The following is a 26,152-nucleotide window of genomic DNA, read 5'->3' as shown; positions in this document are numbered from 1 at the left end:
CAGGCAAGCAATGGCAAAACGCTTCTGAACATCTCTTGCATTGAAAATCCTTTTGGGGGAGGTCACCCTCATTCAGCTGTGACTTGGCAGCAAAACAAAACAAGAAGAAGAAGAAGAAGAAGATATTGGATTTATATCCCGCCCTCCACTCCGAAGAGTCTCAGAGCGGCTCACAATCTCCTTTACCTTCCTCCCCCACAACAGACACCCTGTGAGGTGGGTGGGGCTGGAGAGGGCTCTCACAGCAGCTGCCCTTTCAAGGACAACCTCTGCCAGAGCTCTGGCTGACCCAAGGCCATGCTAGCAGGTGCAAGTGGAGGAGTGGGGAATCAAACCTGGTTCTCCCAGATAAGAGTCCGTACACTTAACCACTACACCAAACTGGCACCAAACAACACAAAGAAACAGGGTTGGTACTTCCATGAGAGACCGCAAGGGAAGACTCTGCAGAAGAAGGCAACGGTGAACCACCTCGGCTTGTCATTTGCCCTGAAAGCTCCTTGCTGGGGTTGCCATACATTGGTTGTGATTTGATAGCACATATGCATGTAACTAAATCAATGCTGTGGGGCACGGATATGAACAAAGTGTACTGTTTCTCGTTATATGCAATGAGAAGCATTTGGTCTGCAGTGTGTCAGTCGTTTGCATATTAGGCCACACCCCCTGAGTTACCATTGTTTCACACGGGGCTCTTTGTGGGGAAAGTCCAGCAGGAACTCATTTGCATGTTAGACCACACCCACTGACATCACCATTGTTTCACACGTGGCTTTTGTGTAGAGAAAGCCCAGCAGGAACTCATTTGCATATTAGGCCACACACACACACGCACCCTGACACCAAGACAGTCACAACTACGTTCCTGTGTGTTCTGCTAAAAAAAAGTCCTGGTTATGGGTTATCATTGCACATGTGGCCAGGGTTTGGCAATTGTTGAAAAGAAAATTGTTCCTTTTTTAACTTGACTTTAAAAGGGTGTACTAAGTTAAAGACAGGATCAGTTAAGCTACCTCCGCTCCATGGTTATGGGTAATGAGGGCTGTGGACATGTGATAACCCTTTGACAAGTGTGAAATGTCACTGCACTTTACTCTTAAATCATATCCTTGGGAATTGGTCCATACATTCACTTAGGACAATAACTCGAGATTAGCAAACTGCCCAACATTGAAACCACTTGGTGAGTTGCAAACCTTATCTTCAAACCACTCTAGCAATGTGTTTTCGAATACAGAAATGACTATAACAAAGGAAGGAAAGACTCACCCACCTGTCTCATATCCAGACTCTGGTGCTGCTAGGCATTAAACTTAAGTATGTTTGTGATATCACAAACAGAAAGTCATGCTCACCAGCACCCTGACCTGTCTCCATGACAACCACAGAGGACAGTATATGTATTATGATAGTGATTAAACTGAGTTTAAGGGCTATATTGTCCAATAGCTCCTGCTTCTGGCCTTAGAGATAGATGATAGATAGATAGATAGATAGATAGATAGATAGATAGATAGATAGATAGATAGATAGATAGATAGATAGATAGATAGATAGAGTCACGCCCCATCTGGGGGGCCCACCCCTCGAGCGGCAGTCGCCTGTCTGCCTCCTGGGGCCCCACCCTGGGCAGCCGGGAGGGCTCAGAGCTAGAGTGGAGGGCTGGGTTACAGCACCCTGCCACCCCTCTGGCTGGTCCTTCAGCTTTTCTCTGCCCGGGCTCTCTCTCAGTTCAGGCCAAATGAGGCTTCCTTAGGCACCAGCTCCTCTCTTGTGGGTCATCACCGACCTCCCTACTGGCCACCCAGCCCTTCCTTTTATTTCCTCCCCAGCCCTTGTGCCTCCTCCCCAGGGAGGGATCCTCCAGGCTCCACCACTCCCCCTTTTAAGGGCAGATGTCTAGCAGCTTCCTCCCTCCCCCAGGGCCTGATGGGCTGGCTCTGGCTGTTTGATGGGGTGGGCATGGCGGTTTGAGGCAGCATGCCTTTGCTGGCCTGGCCGGCCTGGCTCCTCTCTTCCTGCTCGTCAGGGCTAGGGGGCCAGGTGATGTTCCCTCTGCTTCAGGGCCAAGCTCGTCCCACTGCCAGGCAGCCTGTGATCCTCGTGTCTTCCCCGCTCCCCCCTTGGGTCAACTGCTTCGCAGATCTCAGTGACTCCGTCAGCCCGCCAGGTGAGTGAGGCGGGGCAGGGAGGCCTCCGTCACGCGTTGGGGTTGCCGGATGGGTCGGGGGGGGGGGGTCGGTCGGTGGCCCAGAGGTCACACAGCAGTTTGGGGGGGGGTTAACAGGTGCCGGCGGCAGTCCCAGCAAGCCGTGGCTGGGACAGATAGATAGATAGACAGACAGACAGAGATATATAGAGATGGATTAGACAGACAGACAGATATGAAAGCAGTCTTTAGGAGAAGAGGGGGAGGCCAGGAAAGAAAAAGAAAACAAGGAAGGAAGGAAGGAAGGAAGGAAGGAAGGAAGGAAGGAAGGAAGGAAGGAAGGAAGGAAGGAAGGAAGGAAGGAAGGAAGGAAGGAAGGAAGGAAGGAAGGAAGGAAGGAAGGATCAGGCTTGTGATATACCCGGTGATCTCCAAAAACATTAAATTCCAAAGGTTTCTTCAGTATTCCAAAACTGCCCAAAAGCTTTCAAATAGACAAGGACACAAAGTCTCCAGCACAATTTTACAAACTGGCATATGCTCAGAGCGGAATGCTGAAGAAACCTTTAGAATTGAATTTTGGATGTTTTCTTGTATAACCAGTGACGTCTCCCATGCGGAAAGAGTAATGAAGCTGGAGCACCAAGTCCTGTTCATTGGGACTCCTTCATACTATTTATTGAGAATCCTTTCCAGTCGATACTTTACTGTACGTTCATTGGGACTCCTTTACGTTCTTCATTAGGAACCCTTTACGTTGATATTATACTGTATGCAGTAGTGGATTTATTGTTGTGATTACTGTCGTTCACCTTTAAGAAATTTATTCTCACAATGTATTTTGGTAATTGGTGGTCACTATCACCTTTTTCATATATATTCCTGAGTGGCCTCTGTCCAATTTTTCCTACCTGGAGACTGGGAACCCTAGGCTCAAGCCAGGGATGGGGGGGCTTGCTCATTATATAGCAAGGGCAGGGCTTCTTTTAGTAGTTGAAACTCCTTTGCATATTAGGCCACACCTCCCTGATGTAGTCAGTCCTCCAAGAGCTTGCAGTAGGTCCTGTATAAAGAGCCCTGGAAGCTCTTGGAGGACTGGCTACATCGGGGTGTGTGGCCTAATAGGCAAAGGAGTTCCTGCTGCAAGAAAAAGCCCTGAGGAATGACCCTTGGCCTTGCCCCCCCGCCCGCAGCAGGTAAGTTTGCCCTTGCCATTTAAACAAGCTAGAGTTAAATTAAGTGGCCCTTAGTTTAACCAGTCTTTCGTGTCTGACTCTTTATTCCAAATTGGAAGGGGGGGGGGGACGGCAATTCCAAGGTATTACCTTTTGAGAATCAAGACTTCTCTGAGAAATCTGCCAAGTGTAGCTTTGACTGTTGAAAGCTTATACCCTGGAACACGGGTGGAATTCTAGCAGGCGCTCCTTTGCATATTAGGCCACACACCCCTGATGTAGCCAATCCTCCAAGAGCTTACAAAAATGTAAGCTCTTGGAGGATTGGTTACATCAGGCCTGTGTGGCCTAATATGCAAAGGAGCGCCTGCTAGAATTCCACCCCTGCTCTGGAAAACCCTGTTCTTGTTGGCCTTCAAGATGCTACTGGCCTCAAAGAGAGCTAGTTTGGTGTAGTGGTGAAGTGTGCGGACTCTTATCTGGGAGAACCGGGTTTGATTCCCCACTCCTCCACTAGCAGCTGCTGGAATGGCCTTGGGTCAGCCATAGCTCTGGCAGAGGTTGTCCTTGAAAGGGCAGCTGCTGTGAGAGCCCTCTCAGCGCCACCCACCTCACAGGGTGTCTGTTGTGGGGGGAGAAGATATAGGAGACTGTAAGCCGCTGAGTCTCTGATTCAGGGAGAAGGGCAGGGTATAAATCTGCAATTCTTCTTCTTCTTCTGGTTTACCTGTGCAAGTCTTCTGCTCAGGGCTGGCCCTAGACTGGCACCTTAGGCAAGGCCAACTTCCAGCGCCTCCCCCCCCCTGCACTGTTAACATCACCAAGTCACATAGGGGGCACCCAATTTGACACCCCTAGAAGGCCTGCACCCTGGGCAATCACCTAGTTTGCCTGCTGGCAGGGCCGGCCCTGCTTCTGCTGAACTGGCAAGCACAAGGGGTTAAAGAATAACCACACTCCCGTTCAGTTATTGTTTCCCATCCCTGGAGGGCCGCGAGCTTTCCTGTTTTCACCTCTCTCGTTAAATTAGCTTTGTAGATAACCACACGTCCTTGCAGCAGCTAGCACTCGCCAAGGTTGGCGTGCACATCACATACGAGTGCTTTCAAGCATTCGCCTCCAGTCCTGATTTGTACAGCCAAGTTGCTTCTTTATATTGTCATTACATTATGTAGCTTGACTCAGAGGCAGATGTGTAGTTCTGGAGGCGATCCAGCCCTCGGAATGCAGGGCTATTCACTCAAAGCCTTACAGAACCTTTACCTTCTAGGAATGCCATGGAATTGTTTGCCTGCATCACTGAGAAAGCTTTTCATTCAGATGCGTTCTCTCTGATGATGGCCCAGCGACATGCCAAGAGTTCACACAGCAACTCTTTACTTCTGGGCACGCTGACAACCCCTCATAATGAATATCTTAAAAAATAATAATAAATATGCACTCATGATAGAGAGATAGAATTAGGGCTGTCAAAGATAGATAGAATTAGGGCTGTCAATTGCCCAAAAAAATAATTTGATGATCTTTTAATCATATACATTTTAAATGTGCAATCAATTAAATCTGCAGAAATTTACATATGAATAAATGAAGCATTCCAGAAGGGGGGCATATTTTTTTGGTTTTCAAGGCAGATGCCTTCTTAGAAGACAGACATTCTGTCCCAGGAGAGAGAAAGCTGGGAGGTGGGGGGGGGGGGGAGTTCTGCTGCTCACATATGAATTCAAGCATTGTGTAACAACTTGACATTAAAGAACAATATGCCGTTGTGTTGTTCTTAAAGGAGCATCTTTTAATTCATTTGGAAAGGGGTTAACTAGCAAATCTAAGCAATCAGGGCCTTTCAAAGCAGGAATGCACAGGAACACAGTTCTAGCTGGCTTGGCATCAGGGGTGTGGCCTAATATGCAAATTAGTTCCTGCCAAGCTTTTTCTACAAAAAAGCCCTGTGCGGAACAATGCAACATCGGGGGGGGGCTAATACGCAAATGAGTTCCTGCTGGGCTTCCCCCCCCAAAAAAAGCCCTGTAAGCAATTAATTAATTAAATGCAACCTTCATGCGTTTAAGTGCAAAGTGACATTGGGGGGGGGGCAGAAGTTCGCTTGCCTAGGGTGCCAGACAGTCGGATATCCCGCTGTACATTACTAATTTCAGTCCATTCAGCTCTGCCAAGAAAATGCTCTCAAATGGCCCGCACGTTAAAACAACATGGAATAACATAGCAAAAGCTGTCATGTTGCACCTTGAAGTAGAAAAACTCAGATCTGATCTTATAGCAACAAGCAAAAGAACAAACACCTTGCATACTCCTAAATTCTCCCCCAGAGAATTTGCAAAATGAATAAAGCATCCAACTCCTTCATCTAGCCACATATGTGACAGACAAAAGAGACCAAAAAAAAAAAAGAGAGAGAGGTAATGATAGCTTGTGGTGAAGTAATAAGTAGTACTCTTTTGTGTCTTATGGATGAATGTTTATCTAAATTGACTAGGAGCCGCTAAACTGAATAGCCCCAAACACAATGCCTCAAAAATCAAGCCCCCACCTCTAACCTTCAGTTCTTAAGACTTATTTTAGCAACTTGTAATTAAATCTATTTTGTGGCATTTCAAGGTGTCAGCAACGTGGCTTGCCGTTTATCTCCTGATCAAAGCAAAGGGAACTTTCAATGGAATGTTCTATTACAGTCAATTTGCATCTGGAAACATGGGATGCATTTGCTGGCTAATGGAAGTCACAACAATAGGGTTATCCAGCAAGGAGGAAGTTTTGTGGAACCTAACTGACTCACACTAGGGCTTATTGTGCTGCCAATTTAAGAGTGGCTTTGGGCCACACTTTCTTGATTGTGCCCTTTTATCTGAAACTTCTCATTTCTCAATTTAACAGCACAATCCTTTGTAGTCACACCAGTGTGACCTCAGTTACCCTGGTCTAACCCCACTGAACTCAACGGGTTTATACTGGAGTTACTGCAATTCATTATCTTCTGTTGAGTTTACTGGTCTTAGATTGAAGTAACTGGATTTAGAGAGGAGTACCTGTGTATAGGATTGCACTGTTAGCAATTTTGGGTGGGATCCAAGCCAGCATCATAGGTAGCAAGTTTGGGGCAATATTTATTTGAGGGGTGTTTTAAATTAATCTCGTCTTTCTCCCAAAATTAGTTAATCTTTTCTTTGTCTTCTTTCTCTCTCTCAAAAAAAGGCTAAAACCAGATGACAACATAACACAGAAAACAGCAAGTATAATTTAAAAATCGCACAACAGAGATCAAGCATTTATAGTTCAATCCTACCCAGTCAAAAGATTGGATATAGACTACATTGCCAATTTAGCTGGATACAGACTACATTGCCTGGACCCAATCCTGAACATATAAAGTTTACACTGAAGTAAGTCTCCATAGGACCGGACTGTGAGTCTAGATTATTCAGTTGACCAACATAAAAACCCTCTAGTGAACATATGAACATATGAAACTGCCTTATACTGAATCAGATCCTTGGTCCATCAAAGTCAGTATTGTCTACTCAGACTGGCAGTGGCTCTCCAGAGTCTCAAGCTGAGGTTTTTCACACCTATTACCTGGACCCTTTTTAGTTGGAGATGCCAGGGATTGAACCTGGGACCTTCTGCTTACCAAGCAGATGCTCTTCAAAATCTCTCTTACAAAGCGTGAGAGGGCAGGAGCTTGTCTAACATAGTCACTCTAACTGTTCCCACATGAAACTGTGGCCACGGAAGAAACCTCAGGCTAGACAGCGACATATGGAACTACCCAGATGGAGGGGACAGCCAAAAAAGCAAGCCAAGAGGCCACAGAGGCACACTTGGAAAGGTTAACAACCGGTCACTGGGAAACAAACAGAAAACAAGCCCAGCTTTAACTGAAGTGGAGCCATCCGTACAGCAGTGACAACACAGGACAAATGTTTATAGGATTTTGTAATGTCAAGAGGGCTGCACCATATGTTAGCCAAAGAGCAAGCATCTTTGCCACTTGGGACCCAAGTATGTGTAATCATCACACAAGACCCCATCACACCTGAACAGATCACATGGCTGCAATTTCCTCAATGACCTCAACATTTTTTGTAGCATTCCTTAATTAGTATCCCCTGATGAGAAGTTGTTTCGTTTTTTTTAAAAAAAAATCATGCATAGCAAGAACTACTTTTCACTTATTTATTGCATTCATAGCCAGCCTCTTCTCCAGTGAGATCCTGAGGAGGCTTACATGGTCCTCTTCTCCTCCACTTTATTCCTACAACTCTGAACTAGGTCTCCCAGTTAGCTTCTATTAGCAGAGTGGTATTTGAATAGGCAACACACACAAACCATGTGCACGGCAATTTGAGGCAAAGCCTTCATGATAAATTCAAGATAAAATAAACTCTCTCTTTCCCCCCTCCCTCTTTTTCTGACCAATTCCCCACTAGCCTTGTCCCAGTCTCACACTCCTCTTCTCCACGGGGCTTCCGTCTGATTTTGCACAAGCTGCCGCGAAGCTGCAACTCACTCGCCTCTTTCCTGCATCAAGAGAGATCCTCCACTTGCCGCGGGAAAGAGGCGGAGCGAGTAGCAGCCTCATGGCAGCTTGTGCAAAATTGGATGGGAGCCCTGCGAAGAAGAGGAACGTGGGACCGAGACAAGGCTAGTGGGGAATCAGTCTCTCTCTTTCTCTCTCCCCCCCCTTCCTCATACCCTCCCTCACACATATGCATGCCTATGTCTTTCTCTTTCCATAATCCAGAGATCTCCATCCATAATCCAGAACCCTTAACAGCACTCTCCTTTACTTTTCTCACTGTACCATCAGAGGTCTCACACTTCTCAGGTGCCACCCTTTCTTTTGCTCTGTTCACCCGTTCTGTTTTCTTGATTTCAGTCTCTTTGTTCTGTCTTTTCATCCCTAGTCCTGTTGCCTTCTTATATCTGCTCCTTGATGTTCTTGACGTCAAAAGCTCCTCCCTCCTCCCAGATTGACACAACTGCTCCTCCCTCCTCCCAGATTCTCCTAGAAGTTCACATAGAGGGGGTTTCAAACAGGGGGGCTGACCACAGTACCAGGGCTAGAAACAGGTAAGGGCTCTACAGTATAGCTCTGATTTATGAAAGAGAACCATCAATGTGATGTAAGGATTTCTCCCACCCTCCAAACACATGGCATTGAACCGATTAAACTGCTTTATGCCGAACCAAATCACTAGTTTATCAAAGTTAGTACCGTTTACTATGACTGGCAGTGGCTCTCCAATGTCTCCATGGCTTCAGGCAGAGCTGTTTTATGTCACCTACTACCTGAAGCTGTTAACTGGAGATGTCAGAGATTGAACCAGTGTCTTCTTGCATGAAAAGCAGTTGCCGTACTCATTCACATCATCTCTCCCCTAAAGAGGCCTGAAAGCAGACTTGTTAGAAAATGGTAAAAAAGACAATGGGCTGCAGACCACTGGTATCTGGAATTTCCCTGGGGACTGAATACGTATGTAAATAGAAAAGAATTACGTTTGGTAAGAGTGATGTTGTGAAATGGGACCAGGGACACATAACCTTGTTCAAGAGAGTGTGATCACACTAGAAGATGATGATGATGATGATGATGATGATGATGATGATGATGATGATGATGATGATGATGATGATGATGATGATGATGATGATGATGATATTGGATTTATCTCTCGCCCTCCACTCCTAGTCTCAGAGTAGCTCAAAATCTCCTTTATCTTCCTCCCCCACAACAGACACCCTGTGAGATGGGTAGGACTGAGAGGACTCTCACAGCAACTGTCCTTTCAAGGACAACCTCTGCCAGAGCTATGGCTGAGCCAAGGCTATTCCAGCAGGTGCAAATGGAGGAGTGGGGAATCAACCCCAGTTCTCCCAGATAAGAGTCCACACACTAGAGATATGGCTCCACCCAGATTTAATGTGCTCGATCACATGAGTGCATCTGCCTCCCAAGTCCCACCTGTATCGACCTCTTTTGAGGACAGGCTGGGACTGAATTAAATAGCAACAGGGAACTTCCATGTAGCAAACCTATAAACTGTATGTAGGGCACATTTCCTGCCCCGCACCCGCCTGGCATATGCGCGCACAGTCTGAAGACTCCTCTTGCACATATGCAGCCCATGCCTCTCCCGGCAGCAGGGTGGAGGCTGTGTGAATGCCGGGGCATGGATGAAAGAGAACTGCCTATTTTCAGAGCCAGGATAATGCCACGCCTAATCTCCAGTGTGATCGCCCCCAGAGAAAGACACGTTGGGGATGACTTGCAGGTGCCAAGAAAGAATCTGGTTCTGAAGATATGACAGATATCATCTGGCCGTGTGGTCATGGAGGAAGCCATGCCTGAGTAGACACAAACTTTGACCCTATTGACTGCTGTTGTAAGAAAATAAGCAAGAATCAGATAGTTTTTGGGTCTGCATGCACTAGTGTTTCTGAAGGTCAACATTATGAGTTTCAGGATGGGGGTGGGTGGGTGAAAAGTCAGTGTTCTCTTCCCTGTGCTTCAGCACAACCCTGACTTCAGCAGCCCATTGGTCTTTCTTTAACTAACCAAACTAGAAGTCTTCTAGGGTTGCTACCCCAGGTGGGACAGGGAGATTTCCTGGAATTACAACTGGTCTCCAGAGTACAGAGATCAGCTCCCCTGGAAAAACATGGCTGCTTTAGAGGGTGATCTTGATAGCGTTAGGCCCTGCTGAGCTCCCTCCCATCTCCAAAACCTGCTTCCCCAGACTCCTCCCCCAAATCTCCAGGAATTTCCCAACATAGCTGGCAACCCTAAGTGTTTCTCAGTCAGCTTTGAATAGGGTTGCCAAGTCCAATTCAAGAAATATCTGGGGACTTTGAGGTTGGAGCCAGGAGACTTTTGGGGTGCAGCCAGGAGACATTGGGGGTGGAGCCAGGAGAAAAGTTGTGGCAAGCATAATTAAACTCCAAAGGGAGTTCTGGCCGTCACATTTAAAGGGACCGCACACGTTTTAAATGCCTTCCCTCCATTGGAAATAATGAAGGATAGGGCACCTTTTGGGGGGCTCATAGAACTGGACCCCCTGATCCAATGCTTTTGAAACTTGGAAGGTCTTTTGAGGAGAGGCACTGGATGCTATGCTGAAAATCTGGTGCCTCTACCTAAAAAAACAGGGGCCCCCAGAGCCTCAGATACCCGCAGATCAATTCTCCATTGTTCCCTATGGGAATTGGTTTCCATGGGGAATAATGGAGTGCCCAGCAGACATTTCCCCCTCCCACACTTTCTGATGACCCTGAAGCAGGGAAGGGCCTCCAAACTGGGGGATCCCCTGCCCCCACCTAGGGATTGGCAACCCTAGCTCTGAACCATGGCCTAGACAACACTTCCCTTCCACTGCTGACCAACTGTCTGCCTTCTCCCTGTGTATGGTCTTGGCTTCTGTTTCTCTATCTGTCTCCTCTTCTGTATTCCTGCTCTGGTCACCCACAAAGCTATTACTTGTGATCAAGCTTTGAGTACACTCTTTGTTCTGGGTTTCTGTGGACTCCTTTTTGACCCAGTCAAGGTCCTCCTGTGAGATCTCTCTTGTCACTCAAACTTCATGCTGGCATTTGTACGAGGGCTGCCAACAGATACCACAGAGTTTTTACCTCCCAAAATGCTAGAGAGTCTGGGAAAGCCATAGAGTTTTCCCAGAAATGCTAGCGTGCGATTAGTACTTACAGCAGACTGGGTTGGTCAGGCACCCTAACACACTGGTACTGACCAAGAAATATCTGCTTTCCCTCTCATTCTTGCACTCCTCAACACCCATTGTGCCAAGCAGGCAAAATATCCCGCTGCTGTCTCCATTTTTAAATTGAGAAATGGGAAGCTTCTTCATTCAAGCAAACGTTGCCCCTAACTTCAAGTCCCTCGGTGATTTGCCTTCCCGATCATCAATTCTAAAATGCAGGCGACTCAGACATGACTCAGATTGAAACTGGCTGATTCCTTACAGAATGCTACATTGAATCTAACTGGAACTGCCACCAAAATGTGGCCTAGAGTGAAATCCGAAGCAAATTTGGAGTTCTTTCCTCGGGCAAGCCATCTGAAGGATTCCGAAGGAAACCAAGGCTAGGAAAAAAAAAAAAAATCTCAGGCAGACTTCCTCTAAATAGAACATTTGTGTTAGATGTGTCTAATGTCTTACATGGTGGAGGCAGCTTTCTGCTCCAGTCTGGACACCACGGGTATCCCCTAGGCAACGACAACCACACGATACATGCCAGTGGGCATCGTTTCCAATGACAAGAGGAAACAATGTTAGCGGTGCATTGAGGGTGACATGCACGGCTAAGAGCACATAGGCAAGAGACGCTGCGCAGATTCATATCAGCGAATCTCAAATTAGAATCAGACCTGAAGGGCTTTATCCTCCCATGAATGTAGGACAGAAGGATTTACATTATTAATTCCTCCTGATCCATATAGGAGCTCAAAAGGATAACCCACCCACACCGTCACTCTGTAAACAGGCCGCATAAGAGCTTAAAAATAAATAAATAAGATATTTGCTTTCCCTCACGGAATCCGGCACCAGGATTTCATGCGTCTGAGAAATAGCACTGTTGCCTGCGCTAACTCAATTGACTGTTACAGAGTCTGCTGAAGTTTGTACATGGAAAGCAATCACAGGATACAATTTATGTACTCTTTGCGCTTTCCCGCCTTCTGTCAAGTTTTCCGGAACTTCACGACGTTATACAGAGATTTTAATTTGTTATCGTCTTGTGAACCTGCGGATGAATACTTCAGAACTGCGTTTTGCGAAGGCCTCTCCAATTTATATCCTGCCAGTCAAAAGGATCCCTATTTAGTAACATGGAAAAAATAATAATTATCTTGATATTTCAGAATATGTTGTCTTCTTTTGCATCTGCCAGATATCACTGGGGCTGGCTTTAGACTGTCTGGCACCCTAGTCAAGGCTAACTTCTGGCGCCCTCCACTGCACTGATAAGTCATGTGGGGGGCACCCAATCTGGCGCCCCCAGAAGGCTGGCGCCCTAGGCATTTGCCTAGCTTGCCTAGTGGCATGGCTGGCCCTGGATATCATGCACACAAACACACACACACACACACACATGCATGTACAGAAAGTGACATGTGCACCTTTAAGACCAACAAAGTTTTATCCAGGACATAATCTTTCACGTGCTCCAAGCACACTTCATCAGACGAAGAATCAGGTGCAGTGGGCGGAGCCACATATAGCTGGTAGGCGGTGGTTTAGAATTCAACATGGTACAAGTTTAAGAGCCAATGACAGAACAGTAAAATTAAGAAATCGAGCAAACCTTTGATCCGGGTGGCATGAGTATGAGAAAGCAATAAAACAGTAATATGTCTCAATGTGAGAATGTCCGTCAATCACTAAGAACATAAGAGAAGCCATGTTGGATCAGGCCAATGGCCCATCCAGTCCAACACTCTGTGTCACACACTGGCAAAAATTTTCATATATACACACACACTGTGGCTAATAGCCACTGATGGACCTCTGCTCCATATTTTTATCTAAACCCCTCTTGAAGGTGGCCATGCTTGTGGCTGCCACCACCTCCCGTGGCAGTGAATTCCACATGTTAATCTATTATATAAGCCTGGGTCAAAAAGAGGGCATTACTTTCTCAGAAGTTTTTCCATCCAACTAATTTACCTTTTAACATGGAACACACCTACACTTTGCCATTAGAAGAAAAATACATTAAAATACAGTGGGATATGGGTTTAGTATACATAATGAGATCAACAGCCAATATCCTTATTTGAGTATGTCAATACAGCTAAAAGAGAAATACATTGGATTGTGATGTTCTTGTCCACCTGATTTACAACACAGCTGCCCAACTGGATCTAGAAACCGACATGTTTTTAACCTGAGACAGTGAATTCCAACACCTCAATCCACAACATCTCTCAATGAAAGCTGCAGAGAAGTGTGGCACTGTGGTACAGGGCACTGTGTTTACGTGAACATAAATACCGATTTCCTCTGTGTGTGTGTGTGTTTTTGCTGTCGTTTTATACTAAGCCATTACAGAGAGAGAGAGTTCCATAAACACTGCAAGGAGTGGAGAAGATTCATAACAGCTTCTCGGAGGTGGCAATTTTGCACCCTCCGCCCCCTTTTAATTCCAGCACATTACAGCTAACCAGACAAAAGCAATTTATAGTCACCGTTAACATGTGCGGCTGCCTTCCTCTGAATGATTAGTGAGTAGCCACGAAGAGAAAGAAAGCACGAACAAAAGAAGCCTGTAGTTAAACTTGATGTTCCCTATATAATGCATTAACGGGAAATAATAGATACACAGCTCCTTAAATATTTTATCAGCGTTAAGCACATAAAGAACACATAATTATTAAGATATACAAATGTATATAATAATGCTGCTTCTCCTAAGTGGCCCAAGATTTATAAATGTGCATGCAGGATATTTTACCTTTGCTTATATTGGATACTGTGGGGATTTTTTTGTAGCAGGAACTCCTTTGCATATTAAGCTACACCTCCCTGATGTAGCCAATCCTCCGAGAGTTTACAGGGCTCTTAATACAAGGCCTACTGTAAGCTCTTGGAGGATTGGCTACATCAGGGGTGTGTGGCCAAATATGCAAAGGAGCTCCTGCTACAAAAAAGCGCCCTGGAGTACCGTTTCTCAGCACGCAGACTTGCAATGTGGGCTTTTGTAAAGAAGACTGTAGATTTATGCCCCGCCCTTCTCTCTGAATCAGAGACTCAGAGCAGCTTACTATCTCCTTTATCTTCTTTCCCCACAACAGACACCCTGTAAGGTGGGTGGGGCTGAGAGGGCTCTCACAGCAGCTGCTCTTTTAAGGACAACTCTGCAAGAGCTACGGCTAACCCAAGGCCATTCCAGCAGCTGCAAGTAGAGGAGTGGGGAATCAAACCTGGTTTGATTAATACAAGGCCTACTGTAAGCTCTTGGAGGATTGGCTACATCAGGGCTGTGTGGCCAAATATGCCCAAATATGCAAAGGAGCTCCTGCTACAAAAAAGCGCCCTGGAGTACCGTTTCTCAGCACGCAGACTTGCAATGTGGGCTTTTGTAAAGAAGAAGACTGTAGATTTATGCCCCGCCCTTCTCTCTGAATCAGAGACTCAGAGCAGCTTACTATCTCCTTTATCTTCTTTCCCCACAACAGACACCCTGTAAGGTGGGTGGGGCTGAGAGGGCTCTCACAGCAGCTGCTCTTTTAAGGACAACTCTGCAAGAACTACGGCTAACCCAAGGCCATTCCAGCAGCTGCAAGTGGAGGAGTGGGGAATCAAACCTGGTTTTCCCAGAAAAGAGTCTGCACACTTAACTACTACACCAAACTGGCTTTCCCAAGAATGCTTGGGAAAGTAGTTGGATGTGCCTAGCATAGAAGTAGACTGCAGATTTATGCCCCGCCCTTCTCTGAATCAGAGGCTCAGAGCGGCTTACTATTTCCTATATCTTCCTCCCCCACAACAGACACCCTGTGAGGTGGGTGGGCTGAGAGGGCTCTCACAACAGCTGCCCTTTCAAGAACAACCTCTGCCAGAGCTATGGCTAACCCAAGACCATTCCAGCAGCTGCAAGTGGAGGAGTGGGGAATCAAACCCGGTTCTCCCAGAAAAGAGTCTGCACACTTAATCACTACACGAAACTGGCTCTCAGCCTAGGTTTGCTTGTTTTTTTTTAAAGTAATGTTCATGTGATACAAATACAGGTGGATTGTCTTTTATATAGGATTTAGTACATGTAAACAAAACATATGTATTTCTTAGATGGAGAACCAGATAGCATTTGTGCAATTGGCAGAATTCTGCTGCAGAGATTATAACCTATCACGCAGATCAGCTCATCTTCTGTAATGTACACACACTTCAAAAGCCGAGAGTGCACAATGGCTGCACATCAAAGCCTGGCACGTCCTCTGTTGTCCATGGTAACTGACTGCAACTCTATAGAGGTGTCTGATGTATGTCTACGTTACGGTAGTTTCTGCAGAGCAATGCTCTTTCCCCAACAAGTAGAGTAGGTCAGCTTGTGATAGAATAATGTGACAAGTTTTGGGATTCGTGATGTGTCATCACTCAGAACTTTGTTTTGATCTTTGTTGTGCTCCAATGCCAGTCAAAGGCTAGAAAGAGAACTGTACAATTTGCACAATTTGTTCAATTTGTATGATTTGCATTCTGGCATTATTCAACCTTATTACTGAAGTAACTAACACGAATTTGAGCAGACTTCAGAGGATGGTGGAAGACAAGAGGGCCTGGCGTGACTTGGTCCAGAGGGTTGCAAAGAGTCGGACTCGACTGTGCGACTGAACAACAACAACAAAATTATTCAAACTGAACAACAGGGAGTATGCTCGAGGCAGCATTGCTAATGAGGTGCTGGATTTTGTAAATATTGATTTCTATGAAAAATCTGTTTATTCTATGAAGAAAAATTCATTTCTGGACAACAACTATGTGATTCAAAAGAGTTTTCCACCCCACAAATGGATATACAACCAGCAGTAGCTCATGCGATGGGGTGGGGGGGGGATTTCCACAGGTAGGGGAATACCCTGCTCCACTTTTCTTAGTTAAGTGTCGCTTGTAACCATGTGTCCCTATGTTGCCTGTGCCGGCAAATTACTGTATCCATCTGTCCTCTTTTGAAGTTCCTTCAGATCCTGCAGGGCTTTTTTTGTAGCAGAAACTCCTTTGCATATTAGGCCACACATCCCTGGTGCAGCCAATCCTACAAGAGCTTACAGGGCTCTTCATACAGGGCCTATTGTAAGCTCTTGGAGGATTGGCTGCATCAGGGGGTGTGGCCTAATATGCAAAGGAGATCCTGCTAAAAAAAGAAAGCCCTGAGATCCTGTATTTCTTTTTGGTTATGCTGACAAAGGTTATGTCTGTCTGTCTGGTGGTCAGGGGGAAGGTGGTCAGGTGGAAGAGACAACCTTGACAGTGGGCATCAGGAGGTGATGATGGAGATGCCAGAGTCATCTCTCTCATGAAGATACAGACAGGACTCTTGCAGCTGTGAGGCTCACCACTTGCCTCTTCGAACTCCCTTGTGTGAAATCTTCAGGGGTTTTTTCCAGGAGGTCTAAAAGAGGCAGTGGTGTGTCCATTCTTAAAGACCCACAAGTGATGTCATCATGCCGGTGATGTTGCACGCCGGCTGCTCTAGGTGTTTCTGGGGAAAACTCTATGGTTTTCTTGAATGCTCTAGCAAATTGGGAGGGAAAACTCTATGGAGTACCATATTTCCCTCTCAAATTGCTAGAGCACCCGGGAAAACCATAGAGTTTTCCCGGAAATGCCTATATCGGCTGGCGCATGATGTCACCGGCGCAGTGACTTCACCTGCCAGAGGGACTTGGCAATCCTAATAATTTCCAAACCTGGAGTTGGCAGCCCTACATTTGAGCAGGAGATAATTCACCAACTAGAGAACATATCACTACAATTCATGTGGCTGCTAACAGATATGCCCTGGGCCTACCAACAATCCCACACAGTGAGCCAGAATTGTGGGGAAAACCTCAACAAAGCTCAGGGATGGAATTCTATCAGGAGCTTCTTTGCATATTAGGTCACACCCCCTTGGTGTAGCCAGTCCTCCAAGAGCTTACAAAAAGAGCTTCGCAAGCTCTTGGAGGATTGGCTACATCAGGAGGTGTGGCCTAATATGCAAAGAATTCCACCCCTGACAAAACTAGACAACATTAAGAGAATAGAGTACATCACTATTGGAAGATGATGGTTCTACCATATCAGCTTGAACTTATATGGGGAAAAAAATGCCTTTCAGTTTCATTGGCAAAGCAGATGCTGGTTATCATTGTAAATAACGGGGCGGGTGGGGGGGAGAGAGAAAAGGTGGGGGCAGGGAGGACAAACCGACCAGGAGAAGTTCAATTTACAGCTCATTGTTCTCTTACCTCATTCACATAGACCCAGTGACTATCCTTTGATGCCAGGTTGGTTTCCACAGCCTAGAGAAAGACAAAACAAAGCAATGTAAATAACATAAGGAAGCAATAAAGGAAAACAAATTGCTGGATTTTCTTTTGTGTGTGTGTTTCCTGGCAGTTCTATGCCTATGCAATGGTCGTATAATTGAAAGTCGTAGAAAGGGTGACGGGCTTCATTGCAATTTTTGTAATAGCCTGAAGAAGTCCAGCTCAGAAAGACCCCAAAGCACACCATCAAAAAGAGCTTAGCCCACGGGTCCCCCAACATGGTGCTTACTGAGACCTCTTCTTGTGCCCGCCAACTGTTTTTAGGAAGTGGGTGAAGGCAGGTAGGGCTTTTGCCCAGCAAGGCTTCTGATTGGCTGTGCAGATTTTTAAAAATGCTGCTTTGACAGCAGCTGCCACCACTGAATCACTGAAGTTAACCCATGGTAATCATTTTCTGGCTGGCTCCTCCTCCTCTGGCAGCCATTTTGCAGCACCCTTTTCTCCCCTTTTTGCTATGCTCACCATGCCATGTCAGAACTCCAAATGTTCTCACAGGCTCAAAAAATGTTGGGGAGTTCTGGTTAGACTCCAGGTGCGTACCGCAATGTTTCAGCCAAAGTTTCATGAACACATAGTCTATTTGCCTAACAAACAGAATGAGTGCATCCCACTTCTCGGTGGCTAGAACACGATGAATTCAAACAGACCTTTGCTGCCCTTCACAGAAAAGAGAAGGAAGTGTGTAAAGTGATGCTACTGCTCACCAATGGCCTTGTCTACAGGCATTATACATAATGGATACACAATCATTACAAAGAACCAACGGCTTTGTCAATAAAACAAATAAAATAGAACCGCTTTTAAGTATGTCCAAAGCACTAAATGGATTAACATATGGTGCACAGGTCCATCAGTAGCTATTAGCCACAGCATACTGTTGGAACTTTCTGTCTGGGGCAAGTGACGCTCTGTATTCTTGGTGCTTCGGAGGGGCAACAGGGTGAAGGTTTCTGGTGTCCTGGCCCCACTGATGGACCTTCTGATGGCACCTGGTTTTTTTGGCCACTGAGTGACACAGAGTCTTGGACTGGATGGGCCATTGGCCTGATCCAACATGGCTTCTCTTACGTGACACAGAGTGTTGGACTGGATGGGCCATTGGCCTGATCCAACATGGCTTCTCTTATGTTCTTATGTTCTCACTAACCAGTGATTCACCTCGGAGGCAAACTGCACCAACGTTTCCCTGATCCATTTCAGCTCCCAGAACAAAGGAGACGCAGATATGCGAATATACCCTAAGGCCCCACACCTGTCCCAATACCACTAACTGAACCTGGGTTGAATACAATCTCCTGCACAGTCGTGACCAGCAAAAAGACACCGGTCAAACCACACTGAATCAAATTGATCAGACTGGGCCCTACAAGTCTCTCCACAGTCAGTTTCAGAGGGAAGCCGTGTTGGTACGCAGTAGAACAGTCAGAGCCAAATCCAGTAGCACCACTGAGACAAAAAGGATTTTTGGGGTTATAAGCTTTCGAAAGTCAATTGTATCAGAGGAAGGGAGCTTTTAACTCTTGAAAGCTCACAACTTCAAAACTGTGTTGCTCTCTAAGGTGCTTCTGCACTTGAAGCCAGGGCTTTTTTTCCTTTTTTTTTTGTAGCAGAAACTCCTTTGCTTATTAGGCCACACACCCCTGATGTAGCCAATCCTCCAAGAGCTTACAGGGCTCTTCTTACAGGGTCTACTGTAAGCTCCAGGAGGATTGGCTACATCAGGGGTGTGTGGCCTAATATGCAAAGGAGTTCCTGCTACAAGAAAAAAAAGCCCTGCTCGAATCTAGCTCTTTCACTGTCAGAAGCAGCTGCCATTCATGGAGGGACAACAGCTAGTAGTGGGGGTGGGAAATCCTCTATAGAAGAATCTTCAGCTTTGAGGCCAACTCTTACCAACGGAACACCATCATTTATACATTTGGACAAGAGAGAGAGAGAGAGAGAACAAGATCCCCTTAAAACTTATTGAGAATGGGAAGGATAAAGAGGATCACCATGGGTGGTGGAAAGAGAATGTGATTTCTCCTTCCAGGCCAGAGACCAGAGTGCAACACCCCTGCTGTATTTTCATCTGAACCAATTCATCTTTATTCTCATGATGTGACTTGTCCTCCAATAGGATGCCATCTATCCATCTTCATCATCATCATCATAGACAGACAGACAGACAGACAGACGACAACGACAACGAGGATGGATGGATGGATGGATGGATGGATGGATGGATGGATGGATGGATGGATGGACGGACGGATGGATGGATGGATGGATGGATGGATGGATAGATAGATGATAGATAGATAGATAGATAGATAGATAGATAGATAGATAGATAGATAGATAGATAGATAGATAGATAGATAGATTCAAAATTGTGGAAGAAAATGGTGGTTGGGGAGGATCCTTCAAACATCAGGGCCTTGGGAGAATGTGAGATGATTGTTGTTTTACTTGATTGCCAATCAGCACTTGGCTTTCAGTACTGCTTCTGATGAGGCAGCTGGGCAGGAATTATAACATCCCGGGTTAGACACACCATTCCGATCTGATACCCTGTATCGTAGGGTGGCTGGGGGCAACTGTATGGCTGACTGATTGCTCTCTGCAGTTCATTGCTGCTCTGCAGTTTGTCACCAGACGTGGCCAACGCTACCTTTTCAAAGGCGAGTTCTCACATGATAAAATTTGCAGTCAATATTTTCTCAGTATAAGAACAAAGGCAGTACAACATCGCAACACATACAGCGAGCCAACACACACACACACATACACACACACTGCATTTTATCTCAGGCCTTTACATGCTGGCAAATTAAAAAAAAAAATCCTGCTTATAAAAGCCTTCCAAGAGCTTCAACAACAATTCCTTTTACAAAGCCAATGCCACATATTATTTATATGCATGTTAACTATTGAACAACTACACATGCTACCGCGCCATTTTCACAAGATAATTGCAGAGCTGTTGGGAAAGAATGTTTCTTTAAAGCCATGGATATAACATTAACTAAAGAACTGAACTTTCCAGGAGGCTTGAGCATGGAATTAAAGCAGCATGGCATGTGTTGTTCTTGAATGCATACCAGTGACTCCAGAGATTATAAGGCACAATGGCTGCTTATTTGCATACATGCCATTCTGGTATAGCAAGGCAGATAACACCCCATTTCATCAGGTGTTTCTACACTGGGTGCAAAGACCCTGACCGATTTCACTCTAGATGAGCTAGATGAAGGCTAAACAACCCTGCATTGAGGGCTTCTCCACATCCTCGTTTCCCTCACTCAAGTTATATTCTGGCATAAAAAACCTGCAGTTTAAATCTGCAAAGAGACAGGACAGTGTCAGGACAGTGTCCTGCCAAGGACTATTCTTCTTCCTGAATGCTTATTGTAACTTCAGCTACATGTCCATCTACATGTTGCAAAAGTGGTGGGGGGGGCGGGGAGTGATGCTCTTTTACTTTAGATCTAGTGTTTGTAGCCTCTGACTTATCTAGATGTCAAGGAGATGGGGATCTGGCACCTGAAATGGAGTTCATCTCCTCCAGTCAAGGAATGTGAATGGCCATGAAGGTGCGAAGGGAAAGGATTGTGGTGTCTCCCAATGATATACAACACATTGCGTGAAAAACTGGGAGGGGGGAAGAGCCACATTTGCCCACACAATTTGACTATTTTATCACTGTCTGTAACTGGTAGACTCATTCCCAGTAAGCCGCCTCTGGCTATAAGGTTATAGACTCTACCAATGCTTTCATAAGAGAGATCCAAGTAGGCAGCCGTGTTGGTCTGAAGTAGTAGAACAAAACAGGAGCCGATTGCACCTTTAAGACCAACTTAGTTTTATTCAGAATGTAAGCTTTCATGTGCATGCACACTTCTTTCCTCGTCTGAAGAAGTGTGCATGCACATGAATGCTTACGTTCTGAATAAAACTAAGTTGGTCTTAAAGGTGCAATCGACTCCTATTTTGTTCATAAGAGAAAGTCTGCTTGGTTGATACTTGGCTGATCTTCACGGCCGGACATAAATGGATGCAATATTGAGCCCACCACTAGAGGGAGCAAAAACATACACAACTTAAACCCTACCCCGTGGTGCAGAGTGGTAAAGCTGCAGTACTGCAGTCCAAGCTCTGCTTACAACCTGCGTTTGATCCTGGCAGAAGCTGGGTTCAGGTAGCCAGCTCAAGGTTGATTCAGCCTTCCATCCTTCCGAGGTTGGTAAAATGAGGACCCAGCTTGCTGGGGGGGAAAGTGTAGATGACTGGGGAAGGCAATGGCAAACCACCCCGTAAAAAGTCTGCCGTGAAAACACTGTGATGCGACGTCACCCCAAAGTCGAAAACGACTGGTGCTTGCACAGGAACTACCTTTACCTACCCCGAAGCAATGAGGAACAAACGCGGAAGGAAAACAAAAATTCAGAAAAGCTCTGAACTAGATGATGGATAACTGTCTTTCAGGGGAACTCTTCCAAAAACTCACCACTATATTTTTTTCATCAAGCAGCCCCTTAAAAAAATGTCAAAGGAACTCTTCAGACAGATTTTGAAAGTCATCCTCTTGCAAAATGACTGCAAGACACGGCACCATCTTGGATTTTACAAAAAAATATTTTTACATAAAACTTCTGGCGCTTGGTACTTAATTTAAAAATCTCTGCAAACCGCTTAACAAATATTGTGAGACGAGATACGGATGTGGGAAATGAAGGACGGCTTTCCAGAAATAGCAGCGTTGAAAAATAAGCAAATGCTATTTCCAAGCTGCCCGGTAGGTCAGTTCTGAAGTCACTGTTCTGCATTTGCGATAAAATAAACTTCGCTAGCAACCATACGGTGAGCACATATAAATTTGTATCTAGTTGTAACAGCTTCGGAATTTTTTTTTCTTAGTTTAAGCAAACAGAAATGTCTTCACATAAGAGATGACGCATCTAAACCAGAGGTTCCCTATCTGCTGGCCAGGGATTTTTTTGGGGGGCTGCAAACCATTAGCAGAGAAGTCATTGTAGGCAGCTACACCAGCAAAACCAAACTATACACACACATAAAGCTTTCTCATACAGTGAACATATATGAACATATGAAGCTGCCTTATACTGAATCAGACCTTTGGTCCATCGAAGTCAGCATTGTCTTCTCAGACTGGCAGCGGCTCTCCAGGGTCTCAAGCTGAGGTTTTTCACACCTATTTGCCTGGACCCTTTTTTGGAGATGCCGGGGATTGAACCTGGGACCTTCTGCTGCCCAAGCAGATGCTCTACCACTGAGCCACCGTCCCTCCCCAGTGTCAAGTTCTTGGTTTGTATTATCTACCCTGACTAGAGTTGCTAGCAAGGCAGGCCTTAGAGTCTGTCAGGCACCCTAGGCAAGGCTCATCCCCCCCCCCACACACACACACTGATAACATCACCAAGTCACATGGGGGGCTCCCAATTTGGTGCCCCTGGAAGGCCGGCACCCTAGGCAATCACCTATGCAATTGCCCCTGGTTGCCCGGCTGCAGTCAGTAACCCCTGGAAAAAATTGAATAGCAGGTCCTAGTGCACTGATGTCACTTCCAGTAAAACCTGGAAGTGATTTCATTTGATTTGTTGGAATTTAACAAAACTGTGTGGTATTGTCATTGGGTTGTTGGGATTTTTTTTTGTAAATTCTAGAGGGTCTACTATGTCACTTCCAATTTTTATTCTGTGTCTAGCTCAATGTCCCAGAAGCAGTACGTCTATTATTATGTTTAATCTTTACATTCCCGTAGCCTTCTGCTTGCAATCGATGAAAAAAAATTGTGAGTCTTGTGGAAAAATTCTAACCAGGATTTTTTTTAAAATATATATATTCGGTATTAATCAGTAAGCAACTTTAAACACTCATGGATTAAAATCAATTGACATAAAAAGAAAACCTTTTGGGGAGAATCCGGTACATAAATAAATATAATATAAAATTATGCCTGAAAAGCAAGTCAAAAGCAAACTATAGGCCAACCCCAAACACACGCACAGATCACTTGATGTCTGAAATAACCATTGAAAAAGTTTCGATACAGGAGGAGGAGGAGGAGTTGGATTTATACCCCATCCTTAACTCAGAGTCTCAGAGCAGTTTAAACTCTCCTTTCCCTTCCTTTTCCCACAAGAAAGGGGTATAAATGCCCCTGTATAAACCGATGGTGCCGTCTCATTTGGAGTACTGTGTGCAGTTTTGGTCGCCGCACCTCAAAAAGGATATTATAGCATTGGAGAAAGTCCAGAAAAGGGCAACTAGAATGATTAAAGGGTTGGAACACTTTCCCTATGAAGAAAGGTTGAAACGCTTGGGGCTCTTTAGCTTGGAGAAATGTCGACTGCGGGGTGACATGATAGAGGTTTACAAGATTATGCATGGGATGGAGAAAGTAGAGAAATAAGTACTTTTCTCCCTTTCTCACAATACAAGAACTCGTGGGCATTTGATGAAATTGCTGAGCAGACAGGTTAAAATGGATAAAAGGAAGTACTTCTTCACCCAAAGGGTGATTAACATGTGGAATTCACTGCCACAGGAGGTGGTAGCGGCCACAAGCATAGCCACCTTCAAGAGGGAGTTAGATAAAAAATATGAAGCAGAGGTCCATCAGTGGCTATTAGCCACAGTGTGTATATATGTGTGTGTGTATATATATATATATAAATTTTTGGCCGCTGTGTGACAAAGAGTGTTGGACTGGATGGGCCATTGGCCTGATCTAACATGGCTTCTCTTATGTTCTTATGTTCTTAAACACCCTGTGAGATCAGTGCGGCTCAGAGAGCTCTGGGAGACCTGTGACTAACCCAAGTCAGCCAGCTGGCTGCATATGGAGGAGTGGGAAATTAAACCCAGTTCTCCAGATTACAGTCTACCACTTTTAACCACTACCAGGACTTTTTTTTGGGGGGAAGCAGGAACTGCTTTGCATATTAGGCCACAAACCCTGATGTAGCCAATCCTTCAAGAGCTTACAGGGCACCTAGTACAAGGCCTACTGTAAGCTCCAGGAGAATTGGCTACATCAGGGGTGTGTGGCCAAAGATTCAAAGGAGTTTCTACTAAAAAAAAAAAAAAGCCCTGATCACTACAACAAATTGACTCTCTACCATGTGGAGATTGATCCGTATTGGCTGTTTTGCATAGGGTTGCCAAGTCCAATTTAAGAAATATGTGGGGACTTTGGGGGTGGAGCCAGGAGCAAGGTTGGGACAAGCATAAGTGCACTCCAAAGGGAGTTCTAGCCATCACATTTAAATGTGCACATTTTAAATGCCTTCCCTCCATTGGAAACAATGGAAGATAGGGGCACCTTTTGGGGGGGCTCATAGAATTTGACCCCGTGGTCCAATCTTTTTGAAACTTGGAAGGTATTTTGGAGAGGGGCACTAGATGCTATGATGAAAATTTGGTGCCTCTAACTCAAACAACAGCTTCCCCAGATACCCGCAGATCAATTCTTCATTATACCCTATGGGAATTGGTCCCCACAGGGAGTAATGGAGTGCCCAGCAGACATTTCCCCCTCCCCCACTTTCTGATGACCCTGAAGCAGGGGGAGGGCCTCCAAACCGGGGGTTCCTTGGCCCCTACCTGGGGATTGGCAACCCTAGTTTTGCATATTAAAGTAACCACTTCATGGGAACAGTTGTCAGGTGAAGAACAAGTATGTGTGAACCAGTCCATAGTTTTTCGTTGTTTTTTTGGCCTCACTATCAAACATAAAGTTGACAGGAAAAGTTTGGTGTTCTTTGTTGTTGTTGTTTCACTAATACCATTTCGCCTTCTGGACAGATAGGGTACTAGGCCAGGCATCTCTACAAAGCAGCCAAGCTGATTTTCATCCAACACCAACTTTAGGACTAGTATTTATACTGATGTTGCATTTTTCACAGAACAAAACTGTGCAACGCTCCTATTAATCCAGTTAACAGCTCAATTAAAATTACTATGTTTATCTCTCTGTTTGCAGAACACCCACCCACTGTGTAATCCATGAAGGTTACAGATAGCTTGGATCACATTTCCTAAATATAAATTGCAGCTGAAAACATTTTCCAGGCATATGCAAATAAACACAGTTTATATATAGGTGTGTGAGTGCATGCGCATGTGTGTGTGTCTATTATATACCTCAGTATATAGAATTCTCAACATGGCCAGAGTTGTTGGCACAAATCTACAGACGGGAGCCATGAATAGACAGGATAGATCTTTCTACAAACCAGGGGGGAAAATCCCAGGTTTGCGATAGATAGATAGATAGATAGATAGATAGATAGATAGATAGATAGATAGATAGATAGATAGATAGATAGATAGATAGATAGATAGATAGATAGATAGATGTTGAAACCCCCCAAAGCAATACAAGCAGCATGTTACTTTAAGAAACATGCACTCAGTGGCCATTGCTAGACAACCACAACAGTACTGCTAGTCTTCAAGCCTTCATTTCTGTCACTAAAAAGGAGGAAGAGGGGCAGGGTCTTTCCCAGGATGTTTTGGACTTTGAGGAGGCCTCAAGGGGTCTGGTGCAGCAGCAACCACCTGCATCTTGCTGTCACATGACTGCATGACTCATCCACGCCTAATTGCTTGGTACCGTTGAACAGCATCCAGTCTACAAAACCTGGTGTAGTATAGTGGCAAAAGTTTCAGACTAGGATCTGGGGACTTGGGTTTGAATCAGCCCTTTGCTGGGGGAAGCTCTCTGGGTGACCTTGGGCCAGTTACGCATTCTTTTCACAG

The 26,152-nt window shown here is 45.3% G+C and overlaps 1 protein-coding gene across 3 annotated transcripts in view; it reads right to left on the bottom strand.

Moving 5' to 3' along the window:
* The window catches only part of GRID1 (glutamate ionotropic receptor delta type subunit 1), a 1,287,113-nt gene that overhangs the window by 284,746 nt on the left and 976,215 nt on the right, over positions 1 to 26,152 (bottom strand). For all 3 annotated transcript variants that reach the window (XM_060241077.1, XM_060241078.1, XM_060241079.1), the window contains exon 5: positions 17,306 to 17,359. In XM_060241077.1, coding sequence (XP_060097060.1) covers positions 17,306 to 17,359 — 54 coding nt within the window. The remainder of the gene's footprint in view (positions 1 to 17,305; positions 17,360 to 26,152) is intronic.

Source organism: Heteronotia binoei, chromosome 6 (genome assembly GCF_032191835.1).
Source record: "Heteronotia binoei isolate CCM8104 ecotype False Entrance Well chromosome 6, APGP_CSIRO_Hbin_v1, whole genome shotgun sequence".
NCBI classification, from domain to species: Eukaryota; Metazoa; Chordata; class Lepidosauria; order Squamata; family Gekkonidae; genus Heteronotia; species Heteronotia binoei.
The sequence above is the reverse complement of the archived record's forward strand: the minus strand, read 5'-3'. Positions and strand labels throughout refer to the sequence as shown.